The sequence below is a fragment of the Argentina anserina genome, chromosome 5 (genome assembly GCF_933775445.1).
Source record: "Argentina anserina chromosome 5, drPotAnse1.1, whole genome shotgun sequence".
NCBI classification, from domain to species: domain Eukaryota; kingdom Viridiplantae; phylum Streptophyta; class Magnoliopsida; order Rosales; family Rosaceae; genus Argentina; species Argentina anserina.
In genome coordinates this window covers 7760107-7778636 of record NC_065876.1, presented here as the reverse complement: position 1 = coordinate 7778636, position 18530 = coordinate 7760107, and the positions used below count along the sequence as shown (strand labels likewise).

Genomic DNA, 18530 nt, shown 5'->3' with positions numbered 1-18530 from the left:
CTGTGGGTTTTGAGCTGCCAATCCAGCTGATATGCCAACGCTGTTGTACCACGTTGTTGTCAATTTGCCGGAGTAGGAGTCTCCTTGGTATAGGTGGAGATTTTGTGGCTCCCAAATTTACGTTTAGACTTCTATATCTAATTTTGTCACAAGTTACAAGTGGATCATTAGTTTTTACGGTGAAAAATCGAAATGCTGTGGAATTAAAGCTGATTCTTTTATTGATCAAGGCTATACTTCTTCAGTTCTACATCATTTCACACCACCAAAGCACGATTTATTTTCTTTTGGGATAGATTAGAAACTGAAGCACATTATACTGATTATAGAGAAGGATTCTTACTTATAAACCCTTTTTTTTTATCTGTTATCAAATATGATTAATCAAACAACCAAACCTAGATCAGATGCATGTTCCAGTGTCTTGAACTGCGTGAACGTACGGAAACCCAAACTCGGGTTATGTCTGTCAAGCCAAACTAAACGCACCGTTTGGTTTGTCTTTGTTTTTCAGGTCAAATGTCACCCAACTGCAACAAAAACACCTTAGTAGATCCAAAGGCTCAGTTTTTTTTCCTTCTGTGTTTTCTCTCCAATTATTTATTTCATATAGTAAAACCTCATTTCTGTTATCAGCAAGCTTCACAAAGCTTCAAAGTCTTCACCTTTCCTCTGTTTCTATCTCAAAGCTTGAAGCTTTGATGCAGAGGAAGAGGACCCACAAGTGTTCTTGAGGTTCCAGTGAGTCATGGATTTGCAGAGGCTTTGTGGGTTGGTGATTGTTTCAGCTTTGATTGTAGTGGTCTGTACTTCCAGCTCTGTAGAAGCTGGGGATATAAGGCATGTTGACAACACGGCTCCAAAGAAGCCTGGTTGTGCCAACGATTTCGTTTTGGTAAGCTAATGCTGCTTTTTTTGGCTGACCCTTTTCTTGTTTAGGTTTTGGCTACTGGGTCTATGCTGTTTTTGGGGTTGGGAGTTTGTTTGTGGAAGAAAAATGATGTGGTGATTTTAAAGAATTGACGTTTGTGTAGTTTGGAGGCGTTGGGGAACCTCATGAAGTGGAAGTAATGGATTTGCATGTGGTTTTATGTTGTTTTTGGATTGGAATTGGCTCAATGGATTGTGGTTCATTAATTTGGTTTACTCAGTTTGACATGAATATAACTTACTATGTAAATGTCTACTGGAGGAACTTGGGGTTGAGTTTTAGTTGTATGCCTTTAACAAGCTTATTGACTTTGGTGATGTTTTTGATTTCTTTTTTAGTTGAATTGTACATTGATTATAAAATGAAAAACTGGTAGTGGTAATGGTAATCCAGGCAATGTTTTGGGAAGTCTGAAGAGTAGAAGGGAGAAACTATCCCAAAGCTTCATAGTTGTTTAGGTTCAGAATCATGGAATTTCTTTGTTCTTCAACATCCTTTTGGTTGTTGTAGTTGCTGAAACCTGGTCCTCTGATTGGGTGGGAATGTTTGAAGATGTTTTCGTCAAATATGTCTATGCTATAGGGTTTAGTGAAATTTACTGTAGATGCATCATATCTGTCAAATGCAAGTTATTGATTTGTCACAAACTGTACTCCAGGTTAAGGTACAAACGTGGGTGGATGGTGTTGAGGCTAATGAGTTTGTTGGTGTGGGTGCTAGATTTGGAAGGACCATTGAATCAAAAGAGAAGAAGGCAAACCAAACTCGCCTTATTCTTTCAAATCCTCGAGATTGCTGCAGTCCACCTAAAAATAAGGTTATTAGATTTCACCTATATCTTTTTTTTTTTGGAGAAGAAAACACTGTATTTCACCAATTTCACTTTTATCTTTAGACATTGAGGAACACATAAAAAAAAAGAAGCTTATATGTTTTCCAAATCAATCTTTTTCATTTAAATGTTGTGTAGTTGGCTCGGGATGTCATTATGGTCGACCGGGGCCACTGTAAATTCACAACCAAAGCAAATTATGCTCAAGCTGCTAATGCCTCGGCATTGCTTATTATAAACAACCAGAAAGGTAAACAATACAGTTTTCAATGTATGATGCATGTGTTGATTATTCATGCTGTGTCAAATAAGCTTCAGTATATTGTATGCATATTATGTATACATGTAAAGGTTGGGGTGCCGATGTGCATGGATGGAAGCAAAATCAAACACTCAATCTTTGGGAGTTTGAATGCGCAGGGCATTTTGCACAGTCATGGGACTGGCAGTTAAAAAAATGAGATTATTGCTGCTGTTTCATTTTAAGTATCTGATTTAAAGAATATATAATGTAAGTTGCAACATTTTCATGTCAAACCAGTCTCTTTTTACTGCAGAACTTTACAAGATGGTGTGCGAGCCAGATGAAACTGCACTAGATATACACATACCTGCTGTCATGCTCCCACAGGATGCTGGTGTGACCTTGGAAAGAATGTTACTGAGCAATGCAGTGGGTAAGCTCTTCTATCCTCTGATGATGTGCATGCCACATAAATTGTAATAATTTTGGTTTAGCTTTTTGCTAGTCCGATGATTTCTAAGCCATAGCTTTTTCTATCAAATAACCGACATGTCCGTCTTAAGTTTTCTGCTGCTAGGTATTACAGTTTAGTTGTTTCCCTTGGGGTATCCATATTTTTACCATCTTTATGGGAATCCATGTGCATGTAATATGGTTTTGGTTAATGTTACTTTCTCTATAGTGTCTGTGCAGTTGTACTCTCCACGAAGGCCAGTGGTTGACATTGCAGAAGTATTTTTATGGTTGATGGCAGTTGGCACCATCTTGTGTGCATCTTATTGGTCTGCATGGAGTGCCAGAGAAGCAGCTATTGAACACGAAAAGTTGTTAAAGGTAACCTTTTGGCAAATTTAAATACATAGTGAAAGGTTCTATTTATTTGAATAGTTTTTTAAATCATCACGTATTTGATTACAATTTTTTCTGACTTGTAGGATGGTGCTGATGAAACTACAACTGCAAAAGCACCTTTAGGTGCCGGTATTGTAGATATCAGTACAACATCAGCAGTCTTGTTTGTCATTATTGCTTCATGCTTCTTGGTCATACTGTACAAGCTTATGTCAGCCTGGTTCATTGAGCTTTTGGTTGTTCTTTTCTGTATAGGTGGTGTAGAGGTACAAGTGCTCTCAACTCTAACTATCAATTTATTGTTTATCTGTATACTCAAAATTGTATTTAACTTTACATATACTAGGACTTCATCTCAACTTCCAGCATATGCACAGGAAAAATTAATGGTCCAATGTGTGTGTGTAATCTGAACGTATCTGGCATTATGTAACTTGCACTCATTGCTTTGTCCAATAGTTTATTCCACTTGTGGCAAATCTTACTTCATTGTTTTGTATCCAGGGCTTGCAAACTTGCTTGGTGTCTCTGTTGTCGAGGTATGATCAGTTTCCTTTCTTACTGGAATATAATGCCTGGAATTTTATGAAAATTCTCTTTTAAATACCAAGATAGCCACAATGCACTTGAGGGCTGTCACTTCTAATTCTTGGGTATTTAATTGGAAAAACTATATTACGAGTTGTTCATCAATGTTTGTAAAGCATGTGGCTTAATCTTGTAATACTTTAAATGAGAAAATTGGTGGTGCATACCTCTCATGCAGTGACATCCTGTTTACTGCCTTAAACTAATCTCATACTTATCCAGGTGGTTTAAACGGACCGGAGAGGCATACATCAAATTACCTCTCCTGGGAGCAATCTCATACTTAACTTTGGCTGTTTCTCCATTCTGCATAGCGTTTGCTGTTCTCTGGGCAGTTTTCCGCACTGTTTCCTTTGCCTGGATTGGCCAAGATATACTTGTAAGATAAGCTTACCTTCTCCTTTTCTGTGTAATCATAATCTTTGTGCCCTTAAATGTGTGGCTATCGCATGGCTGTGGCATAGTGCCGTTGGTACAGCCACACATATCCTCCAAATAGGAGCCCAACTTCTACTTCTTCCCTTAAAAAATGTTGTAAAGAACAGAACTTTGGTTATTCCAAAAGCTGACGGGCGAATGATTGACTATTCATGGTCTTACTTCTGTTGATATTTGGATCAGGGAATTGCACTGATAATCACAGTTTTGCAAATTGTTCGGATACCCAATCTCAAGGTAATAATTCAACCTTGTTGATTCTTTGTAAGTGGGCAGAAGCTATTTGTGTCAAAGTCTAATGAAATGGATGTTAAACTGATGTGGGGCTCTTTTGTAATCAGGTGGGTACGGTCCTCCTCAGTTGTGCATTCTTGTATGACATTTTCTGGGTCTTTGTTTCTAAGAAGGTGTTCCATGAAAGTGTGATGATTGTGGTAAGGGATCCTTGTATGCCTTTCTCTCCTTGCTCCATCTTTGATTAATACTTGCATATGGATGAGTTCGGCTATCTGATGACCTGAATGCTCTGAAGTTTTTTTTTTAACACATTATATTTGTTTGCAGGTAGCTCGTGGTGACAGAAGTGGAGAAGATGGTATTCCAATGCTACTCAAGATTCCCCGCATGTTTGATCCATGGGGTGGTTATAGCATTATAGGATTTGGTGACATCCTATTACCAGGCCTGCTTGTGGCGTTCTCACTTAGGTTGAGCATTGCAGCCTATCTTAATTTGTGGAGAAAAGACTTGTTTTCAACAATTTCCCATAATCTCATATATCAAATCTTGACCTCTGGTTGTATGAATTGAAAGACATATAACAAAGTTCTACTGTTGACTCTTGATTGCAGATATGATTGGTTGGCAAGTAAGAGTTTGCGAGCTGGGTACTTCTTGTGGGCAATGATTGCTTATGGATTAGGTAACTAAATTCTAAACAGATTCACTTTATCATCATGAACAGATTCACTTTATCATCATGAAATATTGACTTATTTATGGCAATTTATATACTACTAAACTCCTCTACCAGACTTTTTACATGTGTTTCCCTGAAAGACATGCATTTGATTTTTCCAATTCTTATGCAGGTCTTCTCATCACATATGTAGCATTAAACTTGATGGATGGTCATGGCCAACCAGCACTCCTTTACATTGTTCCATTTACCCTAGGTAAACCAATTCTGACTTGTTCAGTACAACCAGTCCCACTTCACCCTGTTCTTTTAAATTAAAATAGGCATATTAGCTCGCAAAATGATAGGGGTGCGAGATGGTTGGTTATACTGACCGTCATTCTACACTTGAATGCAGGAACCTTGCTGACATTAGGGAAGAAGAGAGGTGACTTGCCTATTTTGTGGAGTAGAGGGGAGCCAGAAAGGCTATGCCCACATGTCCGACTTGAACACAGTCAAGAACTGAGGGAAGACTAAATAGTAAGAACACTTGTTCTTTGTATGATAAGGTAGTGTTTGCAATGTGTAATCCGTAGAAAGAAATGTGACACCAGATTTTACAAGTTTACAGTAGCTTTTCCTGTATGTAAGCGTATTTGGCATCTAGTTAAAAATAGAATTCATATGGCATTTTGAGTTTGCCAAACTCCTTGATGAATGCTTCATAACTACGATTGCATTTGACATAAGTCACATAACCAACCAATCACTGTTGCTTTACCTGGATGCCAAACTTCTGATATCACCAGACATAACCATATGTGACATTAAAGGCGTACAACATGATCCACAAGGACCACATGCCTTGAAAAGATTTAAACACAAAACTTGAAACCAAATGGTTTCACCTTTTATTTCATTTTTTTTAGAATACCCTTCTTTTCATTTCCTTTTGTTTCAAACAGAGAATTAGTCTAGCTCCAAGCAGGTATCTATTTTGAAACAGTAAAGATGTAGAATACAAAAGATACATAGCAACATGAGGAAAACTGCCATGCTATCGGATTTCTTTTCTTGATTCCCCTTTTTGTTATATGGGTTATTTGGGATATATACAACCTTTTCTACATGTAGTGTTCATTTTTCTGAGGTTTGCAGTCTCACAAAAACGGAAAATGGTTGGCAGGGGACCAAATGAAGGCTGCATGCATTTGTGGGGTTGAGATAGGGCATAGCAGAAGATCTGGAACAAGAGGAAGAATGGCTAATCCCATACGAGTATGAGTTGTCCAGGCCCTACTATCCCCAATTTACTTGTATAAAGCTTCACGTTACTAGTTTACAGTTCTGAATGACAATTGGTTCCCAGAAAGAAAAGGTGGAGAAATAGGGATGAAGGCAAGGGCATGCAGTTCTTGGTAGGTATTATTACAACACATCCAAGGACAGGTAGGGTATTCTTACCAAACAATCTAATGAGAATTCAATTCAGGCATTCAAACAACTAGGCCATACAAACTTAAATTTCATAACCTTCGAACCATGACACGTTAGTTTTATCTTTCTTTTGAGTGAGGTAAAACTGGAAAAACTTGGTCAGTTTCACCTAGCTTACCTTTGAATTCACCCTCCCTTTCTGTGAAGATAGAGAACCGGACCCGGGTCCATGTTGGACGACACAGATACTTGTGATATCCGTAGGTTCATGTTGTCCTTTTGCGTCCACGTGCTCACAAAAGTAGTGTCACTATCCTAACGGTCTCAAAAATTAAACCGCCAATTTCTCCATGCCACACACTTCCCTCCCTCCTTCCCGTTGGCCTCTGTAACTCTCTGTTGATCTCTGATACTCGGGCTGGTCCCTTAATGAAGTTTCTTTCATTACCAAAAAAAAAAGATCTCTGATACAAAACCTAATCTTCGTTAAGGTAAAGGACATCCATGAAGAAAGAACCTCCATCTTTCTCCTCCACATACTGAGGATGACCAAACTTGGCCACAAAAGTTACATCTCTACATCAAAATAACAGGGATAAGAACAAACAACATTGCCGAGCAGACACAACAAGTCAACTTCATCCTAACCATCCTCTAATAACACCCTCTCCAAGACATTGCTTGCTAATAATGGCATTACTGCATTAGTTCAAGCCTTTATTAAGGCAGTGCCACACAAACTTTAAGGTAAATCAAACTAAACATGAAGTAAAAAACAGAACCCTATTTGGCACATAGTAGAGAGCTAGCTAGCTAGACACACCCCAGCTATAAAGCTCTACCCTTATCCGCACACTGCAGTACCAACTCAACACATTTTACCTCTGGCTTTGAGATTTTAGTGAGAGAGAAAACAAAGCTTTAGTGAGAGGAACAACAATGGAGGGTAAGGAAGAGGATGTCAATGTAGGAGCCACCAAGTTCCCAGAGAGACAACCTTTGGGGACATCAGCTCAGACACACAAGGACTACAAGGAGCCACCACCAGCTCCATTGTTTGAGGCTCATGAGCTCACTTCATGGTCTTTCTATAGAGCTGGGATTGCTGAGTTTGTGGCCACTTTCTTGTTCCTCTACATCACTGTGTTGACTGTTATGGGGGTCAACAGAGCACCATCCAAGTGTGCCTCTGTGGGTACTCAGGGAATTGCTTGGGCTTTTGGTGGTATGATATTTGCTCTGGTATACTGCACTGCTGGTATCTCAGGTAAAGCTTTAGCTTCTCACTCACTTTAAATTTGCAGTCTTTAATTTAAAGTTGACATCTTTTTAGCGTAAACCAACTTACCTGTGTGTTCAATTTGATAAATATACCTTTAGTTTTGGAGTCTTAAATTAAAGGTAGAAGCTTTAAGTGAAAATTGAACTTGCTGTGTGTCTAAGTTATGTCTTTTTACTTTGGGTGAATTTATTTGGTTGCTAATTTGACTATCATTGATGTGGAGTTTCTTTATTCTTTAATTTTCACTTTTTCAGCCTTAAAGATTATTTCTTTGTTCTTTTTTTTTTTCAGAAATTGTTGTTTTTAATTTATCTTTCCTCTTAGAGATTGTTTAATATGTAATTTTTCTGAAGTGAAAACTTATCTAATACAACCTATAATGCTTAGAAACTGAGGTCCTTCAGTAATTAGATCTGTGTTACTTTTGTGTAAACAGGTGGACACATCAACCCTGCTGTGACCTTTGGTCTGTTCCTAGCAAGGAAGCTCTCCCTCACCCGAGCTGTGTTCTACATAATCATGCAGACCCTTGGAGCCATTGCTGGTGCTGGAGTTGTGAAGGGCTTCGACAAGACCCAGTATGAGCTTCTGGGTGGTGGAGCCAACTATGTGAACCATGGCTACACCAAGGGTGATGGCCTTGGGGCTGAGATTGTTGGCACCTTTGTGCTTGTTTACACTGTCTTCTCTGCTACTGATGCTAAGAGGAAAGCAAGAGATTCTCATGTTCCCGTAAGTAGTTCTTTACTAAATATCAAACTATCAAGTTGGTTGCAGCTTCTAGATTCTCATCTGTTTTACATTGATTAAGAGGTTTCATATTATGGATTCTAAAATTGGGCATTATTATTGATACACTGAGAATGGTTGAAATGGCTGTGGATTGAATGATTGAGTCATTAAATTGGTCTGTGCAATTCAAGCCCCACTGGAAGATCATGATATTTGCATGTGCTTGCTTTGTTTGCTAGTGTCACTGGTTAGTGTTGTAGTGTCTTTTGGGTGGAAAACTGTGTTGTGTCTGAAGGGTCTCACATCAGATAGTCACATCACTCACATGCATGTAAGAGTAAGACCCACTGGTTGGGGTTGTATGTATAGGTACAAATGTTAAAGGGTTAACAGTGCTTCCCAGGACAACAATACCTCCCCCTTTAAGCCAAGGGAGTATAAATGCTTTAGGGTTTAGTAGTGTCCCAGGACAAAGGTCTCTCCTCCTTTAAGGCAATGTGATCCACCATGTAATATATAACAAGATTGGCTTGAACTGTGGATCTACTCAATTGTATATAGCAAATATTGAAGAGCTCCTTGCTTCCTTGGCATTCATCAGAATTGTTACTCCGAACTTGAATATCCCTATACACTTCTTCTTAGAACTCAATGAGAAACTTCTGTATATTTGAATTGTGTTTAACTAAATTTAGAAATTTAATCATAGTTAGGTGCTGGATTAAATTTAAACCGTCTTTAACTTGGAATGTATATACATGCAGATTTTGGCTCCTCTTCCAATTGGGTTTGCAGTGTTCCTGGTTCACTTGGCTACCATCCCCATTACAGGAACTGGCATCAACCCTGCCAGGAGTCTAGGAGCTGCCATCATCTATGACAAGGAGCGTGCTTGGGATGACCAGGTATTTTGTTAAAGGTTAAACATGGCACTTGTCAATTTCACTATATTTATGTTTTTATGACAAATTGCATAACAACATTTCTGTTGTCTGTTCACAGTGGATCTTCTGGGTTGGACCATTCATTGGTGCTGCACTTGCCGCTTTCTACCACATGGTTGTCATCAGGGCCATTCCTTTCAAGTCCAGGGCGTAATCTTCCTCAGCGACTCACTCTAGCTAGCTCTGTGTACCTTTCAAGTCCACTCTTTCGATTTTTTTTTAGCTTTTATTTTGGTGTTAATGCTAAAGATTATGTGTAAATTTATGCAGCAAGTTTGCGACATGTTTTCAATGGAGGATTCTTTTATGCTTGATCTCCTTAGTAAATTATGTGCTGCTCTTTTTTGCTGCTTATGGTGGTTTTTTTTGTTTATCATTTGGTCTAAGGCTACACAATAATGCTGATCTGAGTCTCATGTCCCTTGAAAAGTATAAGTTTTAATAGAACGAGACTTGACCACTAATGATCTTTCAGGACATTGCATCCTGATTTGATGGCACACCAAAAGCCTATACAACCCAACAGAAGTGCTGAGAACACCTCTAGAAACTTAATTGAATCATACGAAATAATTTCACCTCCCCATTCTCTTAAAAAAAGAATGGACTGGAAAGATTGCATCCCTGTTCGAAATAAGTCGAGAGCTTCTCCAAAAGCTTGCTCATAACTAGTGACTGATGAGGATTCCATTCCTTCAGCTTGCCTATAAGGCTATAACTAGAGATCATTTTCATTCTTTATGTACAGGGTAAAAGACGTAAAAAATAAATGATCATATCCAGAACTATTGTCACTCTTTTTAACTTCATTTCACATCTTCTAGTCGAAAGCATTGTTTCATCTACTAGCTAGTATCGGTGGATTTAGGATCCGAATATAGGATGGGCTTGAAATTGGCCGAATGATCATCATGGGCTGGGCCAGGACCGGCCCTAACCCTAGCCCACCATAAAGGCTCATTTCGTTAGGGTAGGATAGGGTCGGGGTCAGGCTTGACTTTGGTCAACATATTTTAGAGCAGAGATTTCAATATGCAAACTCTAGCTCACCCTAAAAGCTCATTCCGTTAGGGCTAAAAAGGCAGGTCAGGCCGACTCTCTAAATAGGGTTAAATAAGGTCGAGAAAGACCAAACAAGGCTTTTTTTTATTTAACAAAAATAATATATTTATTGAATTTATTTCATCAAAAATTTGTTAATTGGTGCATAAGTGTTACACAAGATTCATTTTAATTATACAAATATATTTTACATATATATGTAGATTAATTTCAACTTTGTACATTTATAAATATAAGTTTATGTAGTTATATTTATATAACATCTATCTAAATCACTTAAAATCAATTATTCTTACTCACAACAAAGAGAAATTATAGAAATAAACCTTACATAATCTATTACAAAATATGGTAAGTTATATTGTATATAAGATATGAAAAAGTATTTTAAAAAATCAATTATTAAAATGGCCTAAACGGGTCGTATAGGGCGGACTTTTAGTACCAGGGCGGTCTTGGCCCTAAAGGGCTCAATATGGCCGGGCTGGAGAGTAAGGTTGGGTTTCATTTCTAAACCCTAACCCTACCTTATTTGAGACAGGGTCGGGCTGGGCTTTGGCCCTATCGGGTAGAGCGAGCTTGGGCCCAAATGCCAAATGATGACCCCTAAATATAACCATGAAGACGACATTGAGTATTTAAAATTAAAGTGAAATAATATTCTTAAAATCAATGATAAATTAAAATGTTCCAACAATTTTTTTACTTAAATTAATTAGATTAAAACTTAATAACTCATACTTACAATTTCATATTTAATATATAAAGTAGCAAAAATATTAGAAGAGTTATAATTGAGAATTGTTTATGATTTTTTTTAAAGGAAATGTTTTATAATTTAAAAGAGAAAAATACGGGCATGTAAGAGAAATGCATAGTTACATATAGGGCTCGTCAACGGATCGGGCCTTAATAAATTTAAATAAGTGGCGGGCCGGACCGGGCCGGGTATTTTCAAAAATACGAAGATCCAAGCCCGCTCACCTAAGGCGGGCCTTGCGGGCTTTTGCGGGCCGGGCCTTGCGGGCTTTAACGGGCCAGGCCTTACGGGCTTGTATTAGAAAAATAATATAATACTCTAATTTAAGGGTTTGAAACAATAAAAGAATTGTTAGAAAACATTCTAAAACAAAAGTCACAAATAAATTATAGTTTCGAAATATTGTCGATCGACACCAATAGATGTGATCGATATATATATTTAGGGACCGTGTAAAAATTTCATCCAATTCGGACCTCGTTTAACCGTCGGAATTTTCGGTCAACAAAAAAAAGTGGCGTTTTCACATAATAAAATCTCATTGACCGGGGCTTTACCAAATAGATTTCTTCAGGTCGACCGCGCACGATAGGTAACAAAAATTAGGTGATTTCAAATATGTAAACAAATTTCCACATTCGCATCTTGGTAATTGGTCCTCCCTTATGGCATATTAGTGTTGTTTTTTGTTTACCGGAAATTCCGACGGTTAAACGAGGTCCGAATTGCATGAAATTTTAAAATGATCATTAAATATATATATTGATCACATCGGATGGTGTCGATCGATTCCGAGAAGTTTCCTTTATATAGTCGCTTCATAATGTGATAGTTTTATTATAAACCTAATATAATGTTATTATACATTAGTGCACACTTCGGCGATCGACAACTCAAATTCAAAATATGGTCGATCGACACCAGTAGATGTGATCGGTATATATATTTAGGGAACCCGTAAAAATTTCGTCCGTTTTGGACATGGTTTGACCGTTCGTACCAACGGTCAACTAAAAAAGAGGCGTTTTGACATATTTAAACCTCATTGACCGGGGCTTTGCCAAATAGATTTCTTCAGTTCGACCGCGCACGATAGGTAACAAAAATTAGGTGATTTCAAATATGTAAACAAATTTCTACATTCGCATCTTGGTAATTGGTCCCCCCTTATGGCATATTAGTGTTGTTTTTGGTTTACCGGAAATTTCGACGGTTAAACGAGGTCCAAATTGCATGAAATTTTAAAATGATCATTAGATATATATATTGATCACATCGGATGGTGTCGATCGATTCCGAGAAGTTTCCTTTATATAGTCGCTTCATAATGTGATAGTTTTATTATAAACCTAATATAAGGTTATAATACATTAGTGGACACTTCGGCGATCGATAACTCAAATTCAAAATATAGTCGATCGACACCAGTAGATGTGATCGGTATATATATTTAGGGAACCCGTAAAAATTTCGTCCGTTTTGGACATGGTTTGACCGTTCGTACAAAACGGTCAACTAAAAAAGAGGCGTTTTGACATATTTAAACCTCATTGACCGGGGCTTTCCCAACTATATTTCTTCAGTTCGACCACGCACGATAGGTAACAAAAATTAGGTGATTTTAAATATGTAAACAAATTTCCACATTCGCATCTTGGTAATTGGTCTCCCCTTAGGGCATATTAGGGTTGTTTTTGGTTTACCGGAAATTCCGACGATTAAACGAGGTCCGAATTGCATGAAATTTTAAAATGATCATTAAATATATATATTGATCACATCGGATGGTGTCGATCGATTCCGAGAAGTTTCCTTCATATAGTCGTTTTCATAATGTGATAGTTTTATTATAAACCTAATATAAGGTTATAATACATTAGTGGACACTTCGGCGATCGACAACTCAAATTCAAAATATGGTCGATCGACACCAGTAGATGTGATCGGTATATAAATTTAGGGAACCCGTAAAAATTTCGTCCGTTTTGGACATGGTTTGACCGTTCGTACCAACGGTCAACTAAAAAAGAGGCGTTTTGACATATTTAAACCTCATTGACCGGGGATTTGCCAACTAGATTTCTTCAGTTCGACCGCGCACGATAGGTAACAAAAATTAGGTGATTTTAAATATGTAAACAAATTTCCACATTCACATCTTGGTAATTGGTCCCCCCTTAGGGCATATTAGTGTTGTTTTTGGTTTACCGGAAATTCCGACGGTTAAACGAGGTCCGAATTGCATGAAATTTTAAAATGATCATTAAATATATATATTGATCACATCGGATGGTGTCGATCGATTCCGAGAAGTTTCCTTCATATAGTCGCTTCATAATGCGTTAGTTTTAATATAAACCTAATATAAAAGGGTATGATACATTTGTTGACGCTTCGGCGATCACTAAATCTATTTCGAAATATGGTCGATCGACACCAGTAGATGTGATCGGTATATATATTTAGGGAACCCGTAAACGTCCGTTTTGAACATGGTTTGACCGTCCGTACCAACGGTCAACAAAAAAACATGCGTTTTTACATAATAAAACCCCCATGGACCGGGACTTTGCCAAATGAGTTTCCTTGTTTTGACCACGCACGATCGATGACAAAAATTATGTGACTTCAAATATGTAAACAACTTTTGGTGTTCGCATTTTGGTAATGGGTCTTCCCTTATGACATATTAGTGTTGTTTTCGGTTTACCGGAAATTCCGACGGTCAAACGAGTTCCGAATTGGATGAAATTTTTACAGGGTCACTAAATATATATACCGATCATATCTACTGGTGTCGATCGATCACAAGAAGTTTCCTTAATATAGTTGCTTCATAATGCAATAGTTTTATTCTAAACCTAATAAAATATGTATGTATAATATTTTATTATTTGGCGGGCTTTTACGGGCCGGGCCTTGCGGGCTTTTGGCGGGCCGGGCCGGGTTTCACACCTCTAATTTAAGCCCGGCCCTCTACCCACGGAAGCGGGTTTTGGCGGGCTTTCTCGCGGGCCGGGCCGGGTAAAAGCTCGTCAGGCTCGCGGGCCTCCGCGGGCTTTTCGGTCTGCGGGCTAAATGATGAGGCCTAGTTACATACTAAAAATTTAATTATATATATATATATATATTATTAACACTACTATACATGTACTAAAAAATTTGGGATGGAAAATGTTGCATGGGCTCCAGCCAGTCTAGCCAGAGTAACAAAGTGCCTAGATTGGCCGAAAGAAATAACTAAACTCTGATCATGTCAATAATGTCATCACCAATCATTAGTCACTAAAACCAGAATACCAGATCAACGGCCAGGAGGATGTCCTATTATAAATGTCAGAGTGGGACCCAAACACCGAACTTCTTATAAGATAATCAGAAACCCTATAAACTCCAAAAGTTCCAAGAACATATATGAACTTGAGGGAAAAGAGGTTGTAGCAGTTTATTTCAAGAGAATGTGGATATTTGGGTGGAAAGGGGCTTCTGGGTTTTCAGCTCGCTCTACAGCTGAGGATGTCACACAAGGGATTGATGGAACTGGCCTTACTGCACTTGTTACAGGTTTTTCTTTCTGCCCACAACACATCACATATTTGATTCACGAGACAAGAAAGTTCTGAACTTTGTCAGTTTCTTATGAACCAATTTCGATCTGGTTGTGTATGATTTATTTGTTTTTGTTTGTTACTTCTGTGGTTTGCTTGTTTGATTGAAGGTGTGTGTAAAGTTGAAAGCTTTTTGCAGTTGGTAATATAATCACCGAGTATTGATGAGATATCAGATATAGTTGTGAGAATGAGGACTGTGATACTGATGCTTTTGTAGTTCTCTGTTATATTTTCTCTAAAGACTAACAGTGTTTAGAGTTTGTAGAGTGTTTGGATTTGATGAAGCAATAGATATATGTTGCATGATGTACCTAGCTAATTAAAACATGAAAGCCAATGAACAAAAGTTAATGAAGTTGATCAAATTTGGTCAAGTTGAAATTGCATTCATTAGGAGTGTTACCCTATGAATCTAGTTCAAAAGAAGAAGATATATTATACTGAAGACTACAAGCATTCATATGAACACCCTGATATTGACTTCTTACCTCGAAACTGTATATATGATTTGCTTTTCACTTGAAAATTGGTGGAATTTGCATGCTAGGCTTTATGTTCTTATACTGATATTGGATTTCAGGAGCTTCAAGTGGTCTTGGTTTGGAGACAACACGTGTTCTAGCACTGCGTGGTGTTCATGTTGTCATGGCAGTAAGGAATACAGATACGGGTAGGAATGTCAAAGAATCAATACTTAAGGAAGTTCCCACTGCCAAGATTGATGTCATGGAACTAGACCTCAGCTCATTGGCATCAGTGAGAAAATTTGCATCAGAATATAAGTCATCTGGACATCCATTGAATATCCTGATGTAAGAAATCTAAATTATTTAATTATGATCATTACTCATGTCACATTTTCTTATACTTAAAAATCTCTTTGTCAATGCATTAGCGGCTACAAGCACTTGTATGTGGCAGTGTGTGTTTGCACAGATGCTGCCATTGCTCTTTTGTTTTGAGATTAGAGCAGGAAAAGAAATGAAGGAATAATAAAATGGAAGTTTCTTTTGTATACGACTTCACATTTAGGATTTATCATGATCCTTTTTTCATGTTAACATTAAGGAAGTTATAAATTCTCTTCTCCTTTTGAAGTAATAATGCAGGTGTTATGGCAACTCCATTCATGCTTTCACATGATAACATCGAACTGCAGTTTGCAACCAACCATTTAGGTATTCAAAGCATTAAACTTCTTCATGTTCTCTTGATGAATTTTCATGAGGGGCCAGGGTTAATTTTTGGAAATAAATCTGTTCTAGTTGAGGAATTTTAAATTTGGTGTTTCTGTTTTGAAAGATGACTGCAATTTTACCTTTTCTTGTGACATTCGAGGACGATTCTGTTTGTAAAATGAAATCTTAAAGATCTTTGTTCTTACCATGATCGTACAGGTCATTTCCTTTTGACAAACCTTCTATTGGATACCATGAAAAAGACAACAAGTGAAAGTAAAAAAGAGGGAAGAATTGTGATTGTATCATCAGAGGCTCATCGATTTCCATACAGTGAGGGAATTCGCTTTGATACAATCAATGATAAATCAGGGTAACACCGTAACAGTCTTTTCACCAAGTGCAGTTAGATTATGCATTATGGTTTTATACTACGGGATGTTCCGGTGATGTATAAAGTTCCTTGTAAGTCTGCAGGTACAACAGTCTGTATGCTTATGGACAGTCAAAGCTAGCCAACATATTGCATGCTAGTGAGCTCGCAAAACGCTTGAAGGTACCCGTGGAATCATTTAATGAACCAATTATTTCTGATACACAGTTCCTGCTATTTTAATTTTCTTGGGGATCTGGAATATATATATTTCTTGTTGGTTAGTAAATAATAGACTAAACAAGCATGTTAGTCCAAAAACGTGTTGAGAGTCAAATATTTAACCATCTACAGGACCCTGTCTTTCTTCATCTATTGTGGTTAATACAAGAGAAAAGAGCCATAGTCTATTTTTTAACTCAAGTGTTTTTCTTCTTCCTGAGGCTTTTAATCCCCTTTTATACTCATGCAAGCTTGGCAGACCGACCACTCTCATTTGTTCACTAGAAAATGTTATTGATGGTTATTCCCATCTTCAAGTTATATTTACTTTTTTTTTATAAAGAAATAGTTAGTAGAAAACAGGAGCAGTATGTACTACTCTACTGAAGCTTCCAACATCCAAGTCTTGAGAGTTAACTCTCCAAACAAGCCATATCAGCATTCACGAGAAAAGTCTAAATATTGTGTTGGTGTCTGTATTATTTTGATTTTGTTTCTCATCTTTTATGATAATTCTTTTGTTTAACAGGCAGAAGGGGTCAATATAACTGCTAATTCCCTTCATCCTGGATCGATTGTTACCAATCTTCTACGACACCATAGTTACATTAATGGTAAGTTTCTTAATCAATACTAGGGTCATTGGGGTCCACACGAGAAATTTGCCTGTTTCACTGGGGATCGTTGATGAAGGTCATGCATTTTTCGGTTGAATTTGTACAAACTTTTTGTTGGTAGTATCATATATCTAGTTGAACCATGGGGAAGGGGTTTCTATGTTATGCCACTGGCCAGGAGATAACAAAATATCCTCAAATAATTATGGTAGTGTCTCATTTCTACTACATATGTTCAGTATTGATACGTAGTGACTAGGAGAACAAACCTATCAATGATATATTTTAAGTGCATGTGCAATATACAATGAGATAACGAATTTATACTAGTAAACGGACGAACAAGTGAAGATTCCTTTTAGAGTATTTTGTCAAAATTGTTACAGAACATAGTTCCTAACTATGGCAAGCGCTCAATCAAAAGGAATTTACTGTGTCATTGGAAAAAAAAAAGTCTAGTATGGGATTTTCTGATTTAACGGTCCTGCAAATCTTTTAGAACTTTCATCATTTCATGCACTTTTCTGAGTTCATACTAAGTTTTTTGTTGTTATTCCTAATGCAGTTGTTGCTAATATGATCGGAAAAATCATGCTTAAGAATGTTCACCAGGTATGTGACTAATCGGATACGCCCAGCAAATAATATGTTTTCAGTTATTAGTAGCTAGCTATGCTCAAGCAGCTTCACTAAATTGTAGTTGTCCTCTTATATATTGGTATAAATGCAGGGAGCTGCAACTGAATGCTATTTGGCATTGCATCCGCAAGTGAAGGGTGTCACTGGTGAGTATTTCATGGACAGCAACACTGCCAATCCGACGGCTTTGGCTAAAGATGCAGAATTGGCAAAAAAGCTATGGGACTTCAGTTTAAGCCTGACAGAGCCAAAATAATATTGGTACAAGGCTTCAACTAGTCTCAGTAGATTCTGTTGTAAATCATAAGTCAATGTACTTTTTTACTGGTCTGAGTAGCCCCTGAATCGTTGAATAACCATGTAAAATACAAAGCTGTGGAGACGGCACATGAGCAATATGTTGATTTGAAACATGGCACTGGTGAATTGGTAATAATCTATTAAGTAATACTGGAGGTCTAATTAAGCAAATGAAGGGGTTCAAGATCCAAACTTTATTGTTATTATCACATATAATTATAATTTCGTTTCAACAAGAAACATAGACCATTTCTCTTTGGAGATCTCTCATGGTGTTCTTTAAAGCTTTGGAATCTTTGAGACTTCTTCCAAGAAAACCACGACACCGTTATAATCCAAAATGGTCGTCACATTTTCTATGCTCAATTGCAATGCTCTTATCGAAAGTGACCCTTCTGTATTCTTTAACAGAGCCATATCTTAAAACGTCATTGCTTATTACACAAACAAGAAATCTGGCACCTGAGAAACACCATTATGTATTTTTTTGGTATCTTAATATTAAGTGGTGCCCTTATATTGCGATTTGTCCTAACATTAGCTGTCACTTCTGTGTTCGAAATATTATAAGAGAGGTAAAAGTACTA

At 37.5% G+C, this 18530-nt stretch overlaps 4 protein-coding genes across 4 annotated transcripts in view; all 4 read left to right on the top strand.

Annotated features, from left to right (window-relative positions):
- LOC126796014 (elongation factor 1-alpha-like) overlaps positions 1–18530 on the top strand; it is a 136886-nt gene that overhangs the window by 29120 nt on the left and 89236 nt on the right. The window lies entirely within an intron of this gene.
- Positions 591–5500, top strand: LOC126796009 (signal peptide peptidase-like 2). Its single transcript, XM_050522751.1, has 14 exons — positions 591–895; positions 1590–1748; positions 1902–2013; positions 2321–2440; positions 2690–2841; positions 2943–3125; positions 3364–3398; positions 3670–3826; positions 4069–4122; positions 4227–4319; positions 4450–4592; positions 4737–4807; positions 4977–5060; positions 5202–5500. Exons 1-14 carry the CDS (start codon positions 749–751, stop codon positions 5321–5323), a joined length of 1632 nt encoding a protein of 543 aa, XP_050378708.1. The 5' UTR covers positions 591–748; the 3' UTR covers positions 5324–5500.
- On the top strand, positions 6741–9383 carry LOC126796018 (aquaporin PIP1-3-like). The gene is made up of 4 exons (XM_050522763.1): positions 6741–7490; positions 7942–8237; positions 9002–9142; positions 9240–9383. Exons 1-4 carry the CDS (start codon positions 7163–7165, stop codon positions 9333–9335), a joined length of 861 nt encoding a protein of 286 aa, XP_050378720.1. The 5' UTR covers positions 6741–7162; the 3' UTR covers positions 9336–9383.
- On the top strand, positions 14400–18148 carry LOC126796016 (short-chain dehydrogenase TIC 32, chloroplastic-like). The gene is made up of 8 exons (XM_050522761.1): positions 14400–14567; positions 15195–15426; positions 15713–15792; positions 16012–16165; positions 16270–16348; positions 16917–17001; positions 17570–17616; positions 17735–18148. The coding sequence occupies exons 1-8, from the start codon at positions 14462–14464 to the stop codon at positions 17897–17899; spliced, it is 948 nt and encodes a 315-aa protein (XP_050378718.1). The 5' UTR covers positions 14400–14461; the 3' UTR covers positions 17900–18148.